This window comes from Cajanus cajan, chromosome 6 (assembly GCF_000230855.2).
Source record: "Cajanus cajan strain Asha chromosome 6, NIPB_CcT2T_4, whole genome shotgun sequence".
Lineage (NCBI taxonomy): Eukaryota > Viridiplantae > Streptophyta > Magnoliopsida > Fabales > Fabaceae > Cajanus > Cajanus cajan.
This window is the reverse complement of record NC_138522.1, coordinates 57684060-57698625: the sequence shown is the minus strand read 5'-3', so window position 1 is coordinate 57698625 and position 14566 is coordinate 57684060. Positions and strand designations below refer to the sequence as shown.

The 14566-nt window shown below is 32.2% G+C and overlaps 2 protein-coding genes across 2 annotated transcripts; both read right to left on the bottom strand.

The window, feature by feature from the left end:
- Positions 1 to 246: 246 nt before the first annotated feature.
- Positions 247 to 2494, bottom strand: LOC109812269 (transmembrane protein, putative (Protein of unknown function, DUF538)). The gene has a single exon (XM_029274165.2). It carries the CDS (start codon positions 883 to 885, stop codon positions 418 to 420), a length of 468 nt encoding a protein of 155 aa, XP_029129998.1. The 5' UTR covers positions 886 to 2494; the 3' UTR covers positions 247 to 417.
- A 3298-nt stretch (positions 2495 to 5792) lies between these two features.
- SEC15B (exocyst complex component sec15B) lies at positions 5793 to 8625 on the bottom strand. The gene has a single exon (XM_020376141.3). The coding sequence runs from the start codon at positions 8435 to 8437 to the stop codon at positions 6041 to 6043; it is 2397 nt and encodes a 798-aa protein (XP_020231730.1). The 5' UTR covers positions 8438 to 8625; the 3' UTR covers positions 5793 to 6040.
- Between the last annotated feature and the right edge of the window lie 5941 nt (positions 8626 to 14566).

Here is a 14566-nt window from a genome sequence, read left to right as displayed (position 1 = left end):
AGTTGTTCCATATGGATTTTGACATGTCAATAAAGACAGGATAATAAGACTTGTCGGCCAACCAATTTAAAAAAATTCAACCACTGCATGATTGCCTTTATTTATTTATTTTTATAAAAAAAAAAATAGTACGTATATCACATAAATACTCATTTATGATATTTTTTATCTAAAAAACTGATAATACACTTTTAAAAGACACTCTTCGTATGGATTGAAACTCAAAAAGCACATGATGTTGAGAAATTGATGGAGACTAATTTTTCATGATTTATGTAATGCTGTTTTGTCTAGTGTCTACCTCAAAGCACCATAGGCCATAATTCATGCGAAGGACAACAACATGATGATCAATGATTAAGGACGGAAAAAACAAAGCAACAGATCGGAATTCTTCTATATCCTGTTGGATTTAATCTAAAGAGAAGAAACATCACCATTTTTATCGAAACTGTTGCAAACGAATCCACATCCACACTGAGGACTCTCCGAAAAGCTGTCGACGCTAAATCCAGCAGAAGCAATACCCACAGAGAATTGAAGATCATCGCCGTCACGAGTAACCTCAACGATTTTGAGCCACAACACTTCAACCTTCACACTAACACCCTTCAACTTCGCCAATTTGCCCTTAGATATCACTCCCTTGATGGTGGACTTGTACTTAAGCTCATAAGACTTTATGCCGAAGATGCACGTTTCATTCAAATACGCTGTGAAGTGCCCATTTTTTTCGTTTAGTTCATACCCCGTGGCACCCTTCGGAAGAAGACCCACTGGAAGATCATATTTCTCGAGAACATCGTAGGGTGACAATTTCTCTGAAACTGTCACATTCGCATAAGCTAGAATGCAAAGAAATATGATTGAACACCTCATCTTCATTAGTTAGCGTATGTGCTATGGAAAATGGGGAGAATGAACTTGGAAGTTTTGAAATCTATAAAGAAGAGATGTTAAATTCATAAACTAATCAAGAACATGCATGTATATAATTATTTTATATTTGACTTCAAGTGCAAGTGTTTTGCTCGACTATTTCTACTTGCAAGTGATTGTTTTGTCCCTACGTAATAATGCTAATATTCTAATAGTGCGTGAAACTCGCGTGACGCGTGCAGGGCTTTTTAAAGTCGTTTCTGTGCTAAAACGGATGGGATATGCGAGCAGAGGAGGGGCGAATATTGAACTCACATGTAGCCAAAAACAGTATTTCGATCCGATATTTATAGCGTTTTTTTGTTGTTGTTAAATATAGTGTAAGGATTAGAAGTACGTGGATATAATTAATATAATACATGAAGTGTATATAATACAGTAATCAATTGAGGTAGACTGGAAAATGTCAAACCAAAAGTGTTTGGAATCAGAAAGTGTGGATATGAAATGCTATTTCGATGGTAGAAGACTAAGGAGAGGTTTTGAAGAATGATGGCGTGATATATATGTTCAAAGTTTTTCAGACGAGAATTATTTCTTCTTTTTTTTTTTATCAGTTTCTGTTTGAGAGGAATTATTTCTTTTTTTTTTTAACATTACTTAGGTGCAGAGGAAATCCATGACAAAGTGCAACTTACGAAGAAATGGGCATCAGTCGTGCAAACGACCTTATTCTCCAAAAGGAAATATTGTCCTTTTGCTAATTTTAAATCATGTCAGACGACACCAAACAAAACATGAAGATGAAATTGAAATTATGCACCTCTCATTAAGCAAAAATAAACTTACTTACATGAGAAGATATGAAGAATTAGAAGGGCGCTCGAAAATTTACCGGCAAAATATTGAAGCACCATTTTAAAAAAAAGAAAAATGGTTAATAGGGGAAAAAGAAGTTCTTCGAGGATTACATATGCACCTTTTTCTAGAGGGACTCCTAGACGAAGAATTGTTGCTAAAAGGAAACTTTCCATTTCAACTTTAGTCAAATGGAGACATTAAGATGCTTCAACAATAGGACACTGTCCAGGCTCCGTATCTCTAGCATGTTTGATTTTGAGTAAGTTTCATTCTAGATGAAAAGTTATTTTATAGTCTCTTTTCACAAAATAAGCAGGAAGGAAAAGGAGAAGTATTAACTAGAGAAAGTCAAATTCTCCCTGTTTACACTAATATTCTTAATGAAATTGAAATTAATCTCAGAATCATCAAATTTGGCACCAGAAGTAATCTTGAAACTGACCAAATCAATTGAGCAATTTGAACTTGTGCGCAAAATTTCGGCATAGGTCCCTACAACTACAAGAGAAAGGAGACATTTTATCGTCCTATTTGAGCTTTCTTGTTTATTGGCAGAAATGAGCTTGTTCATACTAGTTAAATATTTAATTAAATAATGAACTCGTGTATGGATAAAAATGAAAGACTATTTTATTAAAAAAGGGATATATAAAACAAAAATCGGAAAGCAAAGTTAAAAGACATTTAATTTACTACTAACCGCGCAAAAATTTATTTAAATTGGATAAAACAAATCTAACCTTAAGAGGCGAGTACAACTGCAAGTTTTGACCACTATTCCACTATTAAGGACCCTTTACAATATAATTGTTTACATAAGAATGATTTATATATATATATATATATATATATATATAAGATTTAATACATCAAAAAGTCTAAATTTTTGAGAAATTTTAACCAAGTCTATAAAGTATAAAAAATAAAATAAAAAAATCAGATCTTTGATCTTCTCAAATTTTGTAGTCCCTAAAATTAATAAAATGGTCACAAATTACTATTTTCTGGTGGTTTCAAACAACTATAACAAAGATTCAATTACAATTAAATATTTAAGGATTCCATTGCAATTTTTTTATTAGTTCAGGAACCTAATTCAAATTTTGTAAAAGGCTTAAGGATTTGTTAATATATTCAACCTATAAAAAAAAAGCAATAATATCTGAAGAAATTTTCTACCAAAAGGAAATTTCAGGTTACCGGAAGATTGAAAAGAAACAAAACATAAACTACAAGAATAAAACAAGAAGTAGAAATGTAATTACAAAAAAAAAAAAGTCCTGTAATTAAGGGTTTTAGTTTTTTTTTATTCATTGGAAAAAGAAACAACAGATCACCCAATACAATCCTTCAAGTCTTCAACAAGAGAGAATCAAGGGGAGGGGAAGAATAATTCATAAGTACAAAGTTTGTATCTTGACAGACACCAATATTAGCTAAAAAGTTTAGTTAATGAGCTTGTTAACTTTCTGCCATGTACCAGACTTTGATAACTGGTACAACTAGAAATACTGTAATATTTTAGTTTCCTGAGAAATGCTGTATAATTATAATTAAGAATTCCAATCAAATAGGGATTTAATGGTATTGCACCAACAAGGTAAAGTAATTTTACACAGTAATCCAATTACGGTTTACTATAAATGATAAATTTGTTGACTTATACAATAATATAAACTGTAATTTTTCTTATTAAATGATAAATTTGTTGACTTATACATTAATGAATGTGAATGCTACTTCTGTAAAGATTATCACAATGATGTAGTTTTCAACTGCCCCGAAGTCTTCTATATAGCCCAAAAATAAAGGACCCAAACATACTACATTTCAGCTACAGGCTCCTATGTAGATTAGTAGATATAGATATGTAGAAATACAGAAAAACACTAGTCTCCATGCACTTCAAGCATGGTTTCTATGCATGGTTGTCAAACACAGCGAATTAGATTCTGTAACAAAAGATAACAATCTTTTTTGTGGAACCCACCTGGGCGATTTGGTCCATCAAATCTCAGAATTGTGATATTGTGGTGACCTGGTCGGATAGTGTTCAATATTGTAGGACTGGGAGAATTTAACAAGTGCCTTAAGCAGTGATATCCTGGAAAATTTTGTTTTGGGATCCTTTTTTTCTCTTTCAACTACAGTCTTTTGTAATTTCATTAGATCTGATTTTACTGCAATTTCTAACCCATACTTTGTAAAGTTTGCCAGTGAGTGTTGTACTTTGAAGCCACTCTTGTTAGAGATATAATATAAAATGTTAATGTCTTCAATTAATATCCCAAACTTTTGCTATAAATGGTTCATGACTCAGTTCAAAGTCTGAGAATAACTTCCACCACCATCCCAATTACTACCTACATCCTTCTTAAAACTCTTAAACTACCCTTTTGCCCTCACCTTCTTCTACCTTCCCCACTTCATCTACTCCTTCTTCTACCTTATTCATCTACACCGAGAAAATATAAAAGATAATCTTCATCTAATCTCCCCACTCATACATACACTCTCACCTTTCCCAACCCTTCCATAGTAGGCATTATCTCTCTCTCTCCCTCTATTTTTGCCTTTCTTAAGAAGGTACTTCAGCCCCATTCCTCTCCATAGGAGCACTGAGCTTTCATAGGAAGGTTCAGACAATTTGAGATTTTCGTTGTGCTTATATGTTTTGGATTATGCATTTCAAAATGTTTTATGTGTTACACATATTAGAACAAGTATAACCAATTTAGAATGTAATTTTCTTTTCTGGAAAGCCTAATCCGGAACACATTTTTAACTTTCTGGATTGAGTGCTCCAGAAGTTGGAACACATTTTTAACATTCTAGAATGAGTATTTTGGAACACACATTTCTAACATTTTGGAATGGGTGTTCCGGTACACATTTTTAACATTCTAAATTAGGTGTTCCAGAACACATCTAACAATCTGGAATGAATGTTTTGAAAACATTTTAACATTCTGGAATGAATGTTCTAGAACATATTTTTACATTCTGGATTAGGTAATTTGGGAGTGTAAAACCTATGTGCATTTTTAGGAGGCAGGAATGGGAAGGGGATGGAAATAGTTTTTAAAGGTATTTTTGGAACTTTAATATTTGAAGGGTGCGTGAAGTGTAAAACCTATTGTGCAGGAAGTAAACGCCTCAAAGAATCTATTACCAAGTGATATAAAGGTGGTTCTTTTCTGCTCCCATTCTTCTAAATAAAAAAGAAAAAGCTTAATTTCAACAATGTAGGCCTATACATTGTCCCTGCTTCAAAGTCAAAGGATGCTTACATGAAGAGGCATGCTAGAAATATAAAATCATTCATTTGCCTTCACCTAATAACTTCTCTCAGCCTCTCAAGGTTGCTGCATACAGAGATTTGAAATCCAATGTTTTAGTTTCGATTTGAAGCAACAATTTTTGTTGGCATTGCATTAGAATCTCAGTCCCAAATTGGGTTTCAATTGGCTTGGGATTAATTTTGTCAATCAGGTTGAGAGCTTCTGTATTTCAATTTGGCTCACGGATTTCTAAATAATATTTATATTATTAAGTGTTGTGTTTAATGGTTTCTTTCGTAATTGCTGTCTTTCATAGACCCTCACACGATCCTGTGTAAGACCTACAATCATGACATAATAGGAAAAGTAACCTCATTTCAGTTTCACAACCTACACAGGCTAAGGCTATCAATCATGGTTTTAGAAAACTCTAACTGTGGATCAATGTCACTTCAATAATCTAACCTTCATTTATCATTGGACAAATTTGAAGAAGCAATAGGTAGAACATGATTTTCTTTTTCTTTCATTTTTCTGATAAAAAGTTTTACAGCTAAACAATGTTGTACAAAACAAGGCTAAGGCTGATTAGCAAAGTTACAAATGTCAAGGTAATGATCATAATATTTCGATAAAGCTGAGGTAATTTAACAGGAGTTTTAGTCTTCTAGACCTACATCTATGAAAGTTGAATGAACACCAACAACTACGCAGGAAAAGCAAGCATCGTGTTACACATTTAAGACACTTAAGCAAGCAGGAGGGATAGAGTTCATAACAAATACAATAACATTATATGAAACTATTTAAATCAAATTCAAAAAAAAATACGAATTTTACATTTTAAACAAATGTTTTGAAAAATATTAAAATGCATTTGGAAGACATTGATAGACTGGCCTAAACCAAATAATTTTATCCACAACTCACTATTAAATAATTCATAGTCAAAATGGAACTAGAGACAAAACAAGAAATCAAAACAAGAGGAAGTAACTTACATACAGCTATAAGCTTAATCAGCTAACATCCTTAAGTCTTTTTATCAATGTATCCAATGATTTCCTTTTTGGATTCTGCCTGGCCCCACGACTACCAAAGGTTCCAAAGAGCCGATCGGAAGGATCCCTCAACTTCTCTGAAACAATCACCACTTTCTTGTGGTCCAAAGTATTGTAACTCCTCTCCCTGATCACTGGATTCAAGAAGTTCTCCGGATGATTGCTTAATAGCAAATTAATCAGTTGCTTTGAGCTGGCAAGTGATGACTTCAGAACATCAACATCCCCATCAGAGAAAAGGGAAGCCTGATTATCAGCAAATGATTCCAAGAGCCGGATGTCTACTTCAATTCCATTAATAGCATTCACATTAAACCTCTTAACGGAATCACTAACTAAAGTCCCAACTATCTTCTCTGATATGTGAGCAAAAACTTCCTGTAAAACTCTCTTAAGGACTTGAGATGGCAATATCTGTTGAGCAGTTGAAACCAAAATTTCCAAATAAATTATGACTTCATTTACATATTCATTTCCACTCTGAGGTGCCTCATCACACATCCAATTTACATTCTCGATCAAGGACATAAATCCATCAACTTTGGCTTTGAGTAGCCCAGAGAGCATCTCTTCCGCAACATCACGGGCTTTTCTTAGAGGGAACTGTCTTCTGCTTCTCTCCACCATTCTCAAGGGAACACCCGAAAGCTGTGCAGCTTGGCGAAAGAAAAAATCACAAGCACGCTCCATGACAGCCATATTTGCTGCCATTTGCATTGCCTGGGAGACACCACTAATCGACGTATTGATAAGCTTCACTAAAGCTTCGTCCAAAACCTCACTCAAAAGCCTGTCTAAATATTTCTTAACAACATCATAGAACTCAAGCTGCCCACCATATGACATGAAACTTACAGAATCCTCGATGAAGGACCGCACAATCCTACAACAATCCGGCACGGTGGATGAAAACGGTGCCAGGTAGGGAAAAGCAGGGATGATATCCGATGTTTGTATTTGGAAAGAAAGCACATTCATGGAATACTCATACTCTTTCTTCATCAACATCTGCTCAAATTTTTCAGATGAAACGGCCTCCGCAATCTGCTTCTTACAGTCGGACAAAAGCAGCTCGTGGTACTTATCCCTATGCTTGCTCAAAACATCGAGCAATGCATCAATGGGGTACCCATATCTCCTTAGGGTTACTCCCAACAGACTCACATAGTCCTTAATCAGCAAAAGATGATTAGCAGTTTGCATTCTGGAGAACTGATCCTCCAAAACAGAACACATTTTACTAACAGCAATCTCCCACAGATTCTCAACCTCCATCTTCGATATCAACCCACCCCCAGTCCTCAACACGCGATCCTCCACCACAAAGAACCCCGCAATCTGCGCAAAGAACGTTTGATGCGACTCGAGAAAAGGAGTCATCGACGAGACCTGAAAGTCCGAGGTCAACTGAAGCTTCCGGTTCTCAAAATAATACTGCTTAAACCGATCCTCTAACCCTAACGTCTGATGAATATGGTAAGCCCTATACAACGGAGTCAAATCAAAACCGGCGACACCACCGGCGTCTTCTCCGATCCCGCCGGCAATGACTCCGTCTTCGTCCTCTTCTTCCAACGCATAAATGCAGTCCCTCACGCTGAGCCTACTCTGTTCCTCCGCTTGGCGCTGCTTGCTTCTCAGATCCTCTTCTCTCTGCCTCGCTGACGAGGCTTGACCTATCGCCAATTGACCTAAATTGCGACTCACTACTCGGATCTCCACCAACCAGTCACCGAACTCCTTGTTCACCTTCCTCTCGATGTAGGAGCGAATCTCCGGAATCTTCTTCTCCAGCATCCGCTTCAGCGTGGACGACGCCGTTTGGTCCAAGTACTCGCGCTCGATCGCGTCCACGCACTTGAGCGCCATGTAGAAGTTGTCGTCAGCGAGGTGGCGGTTGGCGCGCGAGCAAACTTCCATGAGCTTGACGCATGCGCGGACCGAGTCGATGGCGAGGTTCACGTTCTTTGAGACGTTGCGCGTTTCAACGAAGGCGTCGAGCGACGAGAGGAGAGGGCGCGCCACAGACTGGAGCTTGGAGTTGGAGTCGGAGAGGGAGGACTTGAGCGAATCGACGTCGGAGAGGAGCGATCGGAGGTCGTCGACGGCGAGGATGAAGTCCTGGTAGTGCGCCTTGCACACTTCTTCGATCTCCGACTCTTTTGACCGCGCGAAGTGGCGGAGGTGGTGGTGGAGCGTCTCCGGCTTGCCGGAGGCGAAGGCCTTGCGGATGAAGGGGCCGAGGTCCTCGTTATTGCAGATGGCGGAGGAGAGGAGGAGCTGATCAAGCTTGTCGGCGGAGTCATCGCCGTTCGCCGGAACGACTTTCCGGCGCGGAGGCTTGGAGGAGATCATCGTCAGTACGGCCGCGGCAGGAGGAGAAAATTTAGGGATTCAGAAAATTGGACGCCGTGTAATCACTTTTCGGACACGCCATAAGAGTGAGTCGTCGGAAGTCTATAGTTTTGGCTATTCCGTAATCTTCTGGGGTGTTTTGGTAATTAAACAGAAAAACGAAAAATCTTGATTTCAGACTTTGTATATGATGTTATGAATGATTATTAAATAGTAAAAAAATAATACAAAGTAACTTTATAGTTGTTGATACTAGGACTACATGTGGCGGGTGTATCAACTCTAACAACCTAAATATATAATTCAAATTTTTAAGCTACATTGGAATAAATTTCTCTATAGAAAAATACAATTAATTTATACATAAATTATTTATAAATATTTTTATATTAAGCTCTTTCAAAATTAATTTATGAGTTTATTTAATAAAATTAAATTATAATTGGATTGGAAATTTATAAATTTAGGTAAAAACTTATAAGTTATAAATTAGGAGCTGAAAAGTTAGAAACTTGTAAGTTAACTTATCATTCAAAGTGCTAGATAAGATTAGATAATAAGTTAATCAATCAATGCAAAATGACATATTTATTTAATAAGAAGAGCGATAGATTAACATGTAGATAAAAATATTTTTTTAGATAACTATGATATTAGTATAAATAATTCATCGTTAAAAATAGTGAATAATCTTAGTCGGAGATCATAAGTATATATAAGGTGAATATTCTCCTTCAAATGTTCTGACAACTTGATTAAGAGACACAAGTTGTTGTCACTTGTGTTAATCAACATTGGTAGACAAAATGATTTATAGACTAAAAAAGTTAAATAAGATTACAAGTAAATTAATAATGATAAAAAAGAGAAGGAAAATAAATTTTAAAAGTTATAAATCATAAGTTAATTCAATTAACTTATGAAAATAAGTTATAAATTATTTAAAAAAGTTTGTATATCCAACAAGTTTATTTTAGTCAAAATAACTTATAAACCAATAAAAATAACTTATAAACTCTTCAAATAACTTCTCAAACATACTCTATTTGTATACCCTCTTAGTTCTTACATTTACATGTTCATGCCTTAGTGTATACATGTTGATATAAGCTAGGTAGGTCTCACAAGTGTTATCATGTCTTGGTCTCGTGCTTGCACAACCCACAAGTTTGACTCATGGTTGATCCTCCATCTTACAAGGGGTGAGAGGAGAACTCATGCAAACATAATGTCAACACTCTCAAAAGACCATTTAATGTTTCATTAGGATAAAAAATTCGGATAAAAAATTCAAACCTCAACGGGAATTTACACAAGGAATCTATAAATAAATAACAAAGTTTTTATAAACCATAATAAAAGATGAAGAGACCTTATAATAAAATAGTTAGGGCTCTCAAAAACAAGTTACCCTCTTAAATATTATAAACTTAGAGAAAGTTTAATACACAAAATGTTTTTACTTTCTTTAAATCTTAAATTGAGGATTTTTATTTTCCATATTTGATAATTATTATTTTTAAATATTTTCAGGAATATAGTTCATTGAAAATCATTTTTATCCTATTTGTTCACAAAAACACTCATGAAAGAAGGTGAAAATGGAAATACAACTTTTCAACTCTCTCCTTCTATTTTCCCTTCTCCCTCATTCTCTCACCCTCACTCTCACTCCCACTCTCTTTTCCTTTTTCCATCTCCCTCTCCTTATTTTCTTTCCCCCTCCCTTCTCTCTCTCTCCCTCTCATGTCTTTATTTCTCTTTTTCTCTCTTTCTTTCTTATATCTCATTATTATTTGACCTTGTGATTTTTAATAATATTATTAGAGTATATTTTGTTTCTACAATTTAATGATATTTATTAACACTTTTTATTTGAGCTAAATAAAATAATATTTTATTCTTTCTAATAATAATGTAGTATTTTATTTTATTTTATTTATTGAATTGTGTATTTAAATATTTTTTTTTCATTAACTGATGACATTGAAGACGATGATCCCTCCATCGATTCAATTTCAAATTCATCATAACGATATTTTTTACAAAGAAAGTTATGTAATGGTATACATGTTAATACAAGTTCTAATAATGTCTTAAATAGAAATGAAGGCGTTGCCTTAAAAATTATGAACCATAATTTAAAAATATCATATATCATTTCGATCAGATTTCTTAAGGACGCATGACATAAATTGAACACTTCATTTCCAATTTGAGGGTCATTACTATGACCTGCAAAATATTGGAGATGATATCTCACACCTCAAAATGGAGCTAAAAATTGGTGTCTATTAAAAAATGTATTGTCCGCTAGAAAATAGTTATCTAATTACATATGCAACATATATAAAATTAGTATGAAAAGTTTATATATATATATATATATATATATATATATATATATATTATTAAAAATAATATTCACCTTATGACACTTTAAGTCCATTTCTCATTGTCAAAGTATCACTTGATGACTTAGAATCATGAACCAAACTCTCTCACTCGTTAAGAACACACATAAATTCCAAAACCAAGTTACATGCTGCTGATACATTTTGTCATATATTTCAATGATGATAATTACTTGCATCTTGTCCCCTCACTTGGAATATAGATATCGCCAATAGTTTTGATGCAATCCAAAATTCTTTTATATATTTTTAATGTTCAACCATTATAACTCTATTGAAATATAAATCAAATATTTCAACCAAAATACAGTCAAAATGACACTTAAAAAAATATAGTTTAACAAAGTATTAATCATCACAACTTTAAGTTTGTCTAGGATGAACTTTCTTTCAATGACATCTTAAATAAAGTGTCATTTATTGCTTTAGTATCAAGTAAATCAACAATCATAAGACAAGTTTAAATATATAAATTTAGGATATCTTTTATAGCATTCTAAACATTATTTTTTTTTTCTCTTTTCCCCAATATGTTAGATATTTTTTTCTTTCAAAATTGATAACAATAGTCTCAATGCAAATAGAAGGAGTATCTAGAACTTTGACATGATTGTTGGTATCAATTAAATTAGAACTCCCTTCACATTTAGATATACTTTTCTTCTGACAACTTGATTTTTTTGATGGAAACCCCCAAACTTAAAAGAGGATTTGACAACGTACTACATTCCTAAGGTGGTGAAGGTTGGTACGATAGTTCGTAATTATCTGGTTGATAAATTATACATTAATATTAATAGATAAAATTATAACAAAAAATATTGATAAATAATAAAACAAGAGAAAGTTAGAAAGATAACGAAGAGAAAATAAACGACAGAAGTGAATAAAAAGAGAAAGAGAATATGAGATACAAAAGACATGAGAAGAGCGAAAGGAAGAAAGGGGTGAAAGAGAGAGAGGAGAAACAAAAAAAAATAGAAGATGAGAAAGAGCGAGAGAGGAAAAGGAGAAAAGAAAAAAAAAAGTGAAGGAGCAAAAAATGAGGAGAAATAAACAAAAAAATCATGAAAATCTCAATGTTTTGGCGAAATTGTTGGATGAGTGAACTATATGTAAGTCGTACTAAAAAATCCAAGAAAATTTACCCTTAAAAATAATATATTAAAATCTTTATATTTTTAACACTAATGAACTTCTTTTAAGTGAAAAAATTGTCTTAATTAGATATTATTAAATTTTGATGTACTCCTAATTTTTTTAAATTTTCTTAATTAAATACCATCATATTTTGTTGTATTTTTAAAAAATTATAGTTGTCTTAATTAAATACTATGTGATTTTTTATATCAACTTTTTTTATTAAATACCACAAAACCTTTTTTTATATATATAATAAAACACTTAATTCTAAACCTTAAATCCTAAACTCTAAAACTCTTAAATAAGGGAAAGTGTTAATCAAATTATTGAAATCATGAAAATCATTCTCAAAGCACCATGTACATGTCAAGTCGAGACAAAAAATATACAATACAAAAATGCGAGAATAACATATATATCTCAATCTTCTTGGCATCAAACAGTGAATCAAATGTTGGGTAATGGTTAAAGATAGTGCATTATTTTTCTCTTTGTTCTCTCACTGTTAGTGTGACACGCAACCACACCTTATACAATTTTGTTTGTGTTACTCGATCAACAAATTTTGTCACCTTTTGAGTTTATAGTGTGATTTCTCTCCCTCTTTAAAACCTTTGCAAAAAAGAAATGACAACTGAGATGAAAGTTCAAATTTCTCCAATCATCTATGGAGTTATTCATATGTTTTCTCATATATATTTTTTAGCATTTTATCTTTTGTTGTTACATCTAAATAGATAATGTTTTGTTGGTGTTAGATGAATTTCGTCATTTCAATATAATATATAAATCCTAATGTTATACGATGCAAAAAAATAATGACACAAACACATACAATAAGCTCCATTTAAAAGTGAAGGATACAATGTGCAAAAACTACGACTTGAGAGTTATAGAGTACTATTTATTTTATCAGTTAAATTTTCGTTCTACATATCATTAAGAACAAAACGTGACTAAACAAAGTTTAAGGAGTGATGTTCAACAAAGTTTGAACGTGTATACAAATACATTAATAATAGATATGTTATCGTAACCCTACACATTATAATTTGTGGCTGATCATCTATGCTCTTATGTTGATTATGTTAATATTTTAAAAATAAATCTCACTATTAATGGTTTTTTTGTAGGTGATAAGTAACTTGCTAACTTGAAATTTATATTCTAACCCTAATTTTAAATGACCTCAACCACATCCCTTAAAAAACAAATAAAATATATTTGCATTTTAGTGAAAAGTAAAGAAAATATTGCTACATAATTTATTTATATTATAAATTTTTCGTATATATATAATTAATAAAAATGCGAGTCATGTTTATATATGAATTTATAATGAAATAAATAATGTGAATTCTATAATAATTTAATAATAAAAAATATAAATAAAATAAATATATAAATTTTTTAACAATAAATTTAGGTGGTTAACGATAGTTTGGTAAAGAATGTACGTGCATTCTTGTAAATAATATTAGAGTTAATTACTTATATTATACTTTACACAAGCACTGTATAGATGATTAACTCACAATATTATACTTGAATTCAACTATTCCTTTTAATAAAAAAACAGTATAATAAAATTTAAATGTATAAAAATTATTAGGCTAAAAATATAATTTGGTCCCTTATAATAATTTTTTATTTTAATTTAGTCACAGTTTTATTTTTGGTTTCAATTTGGTCCCAAACTAATTAATTGGTTTCAATTTAGTCCCTAATAAATTAATTGGTTTCAATGTGGTCCTTCCGTCAAAATTTCTTAAACGGAGTTAACTTTTGGCCACGTGGATGCCACGTAGATGCATACGTGGATGCCACGTGTGGATGACAATTTTTTTTGAAAACACTGGAACCAGAATGACCCATTCTGAAACCGGAACGGGCCGTTCCAGACTCAAAAATTAACACACCACTAGTGCATCAGAACGGGCCATTCTGAAACCAGAACGGACCGTTCTGGTCTCAGAACGGTCCGTTCTGGATTCAGAACTGCCCGTTCCAAAACTGAATATAGAATATTCTTGCTTAATTGTATTTTTAATCGCTCAAGTATTATAATTATGCAATTTTGATCCCTAAGATTTTAATTGAGTAATTTTAGTCCTTAAAAGATTACAGTTGTGTAATTTTAGTCTCACAATTTTTAATTGAACAATTTTAATCTCTCAAATATCATAATTGTGCAATTTTAGTCTTTATCATTAAAAATTTAATAATTTTAAAATTTTAATATATATATATATATATAATGTTTTAAAATTATATAATTATTTGTTTATTTAAATTAACGTATATTATAATTTTTTTAATGTATCAAACGATATATATATTTATTATTACTAAATAAATAAAATTTATATATTATTAGTATTTTAATATTTTTTATGGTAAAAATGTTAAAATTACTTATTTTTATAAAATACAATTGTCTTATAAATAGAGTAATAATTTTTTTCTTTTTCTCTTTCTGTTTGAAGAAATATTTAAATATCACTTTATAATTTTTTGCAACTTATTTAAAATTAGAGGAATAAAATAATAAAAATTAATAAGATAAACATAA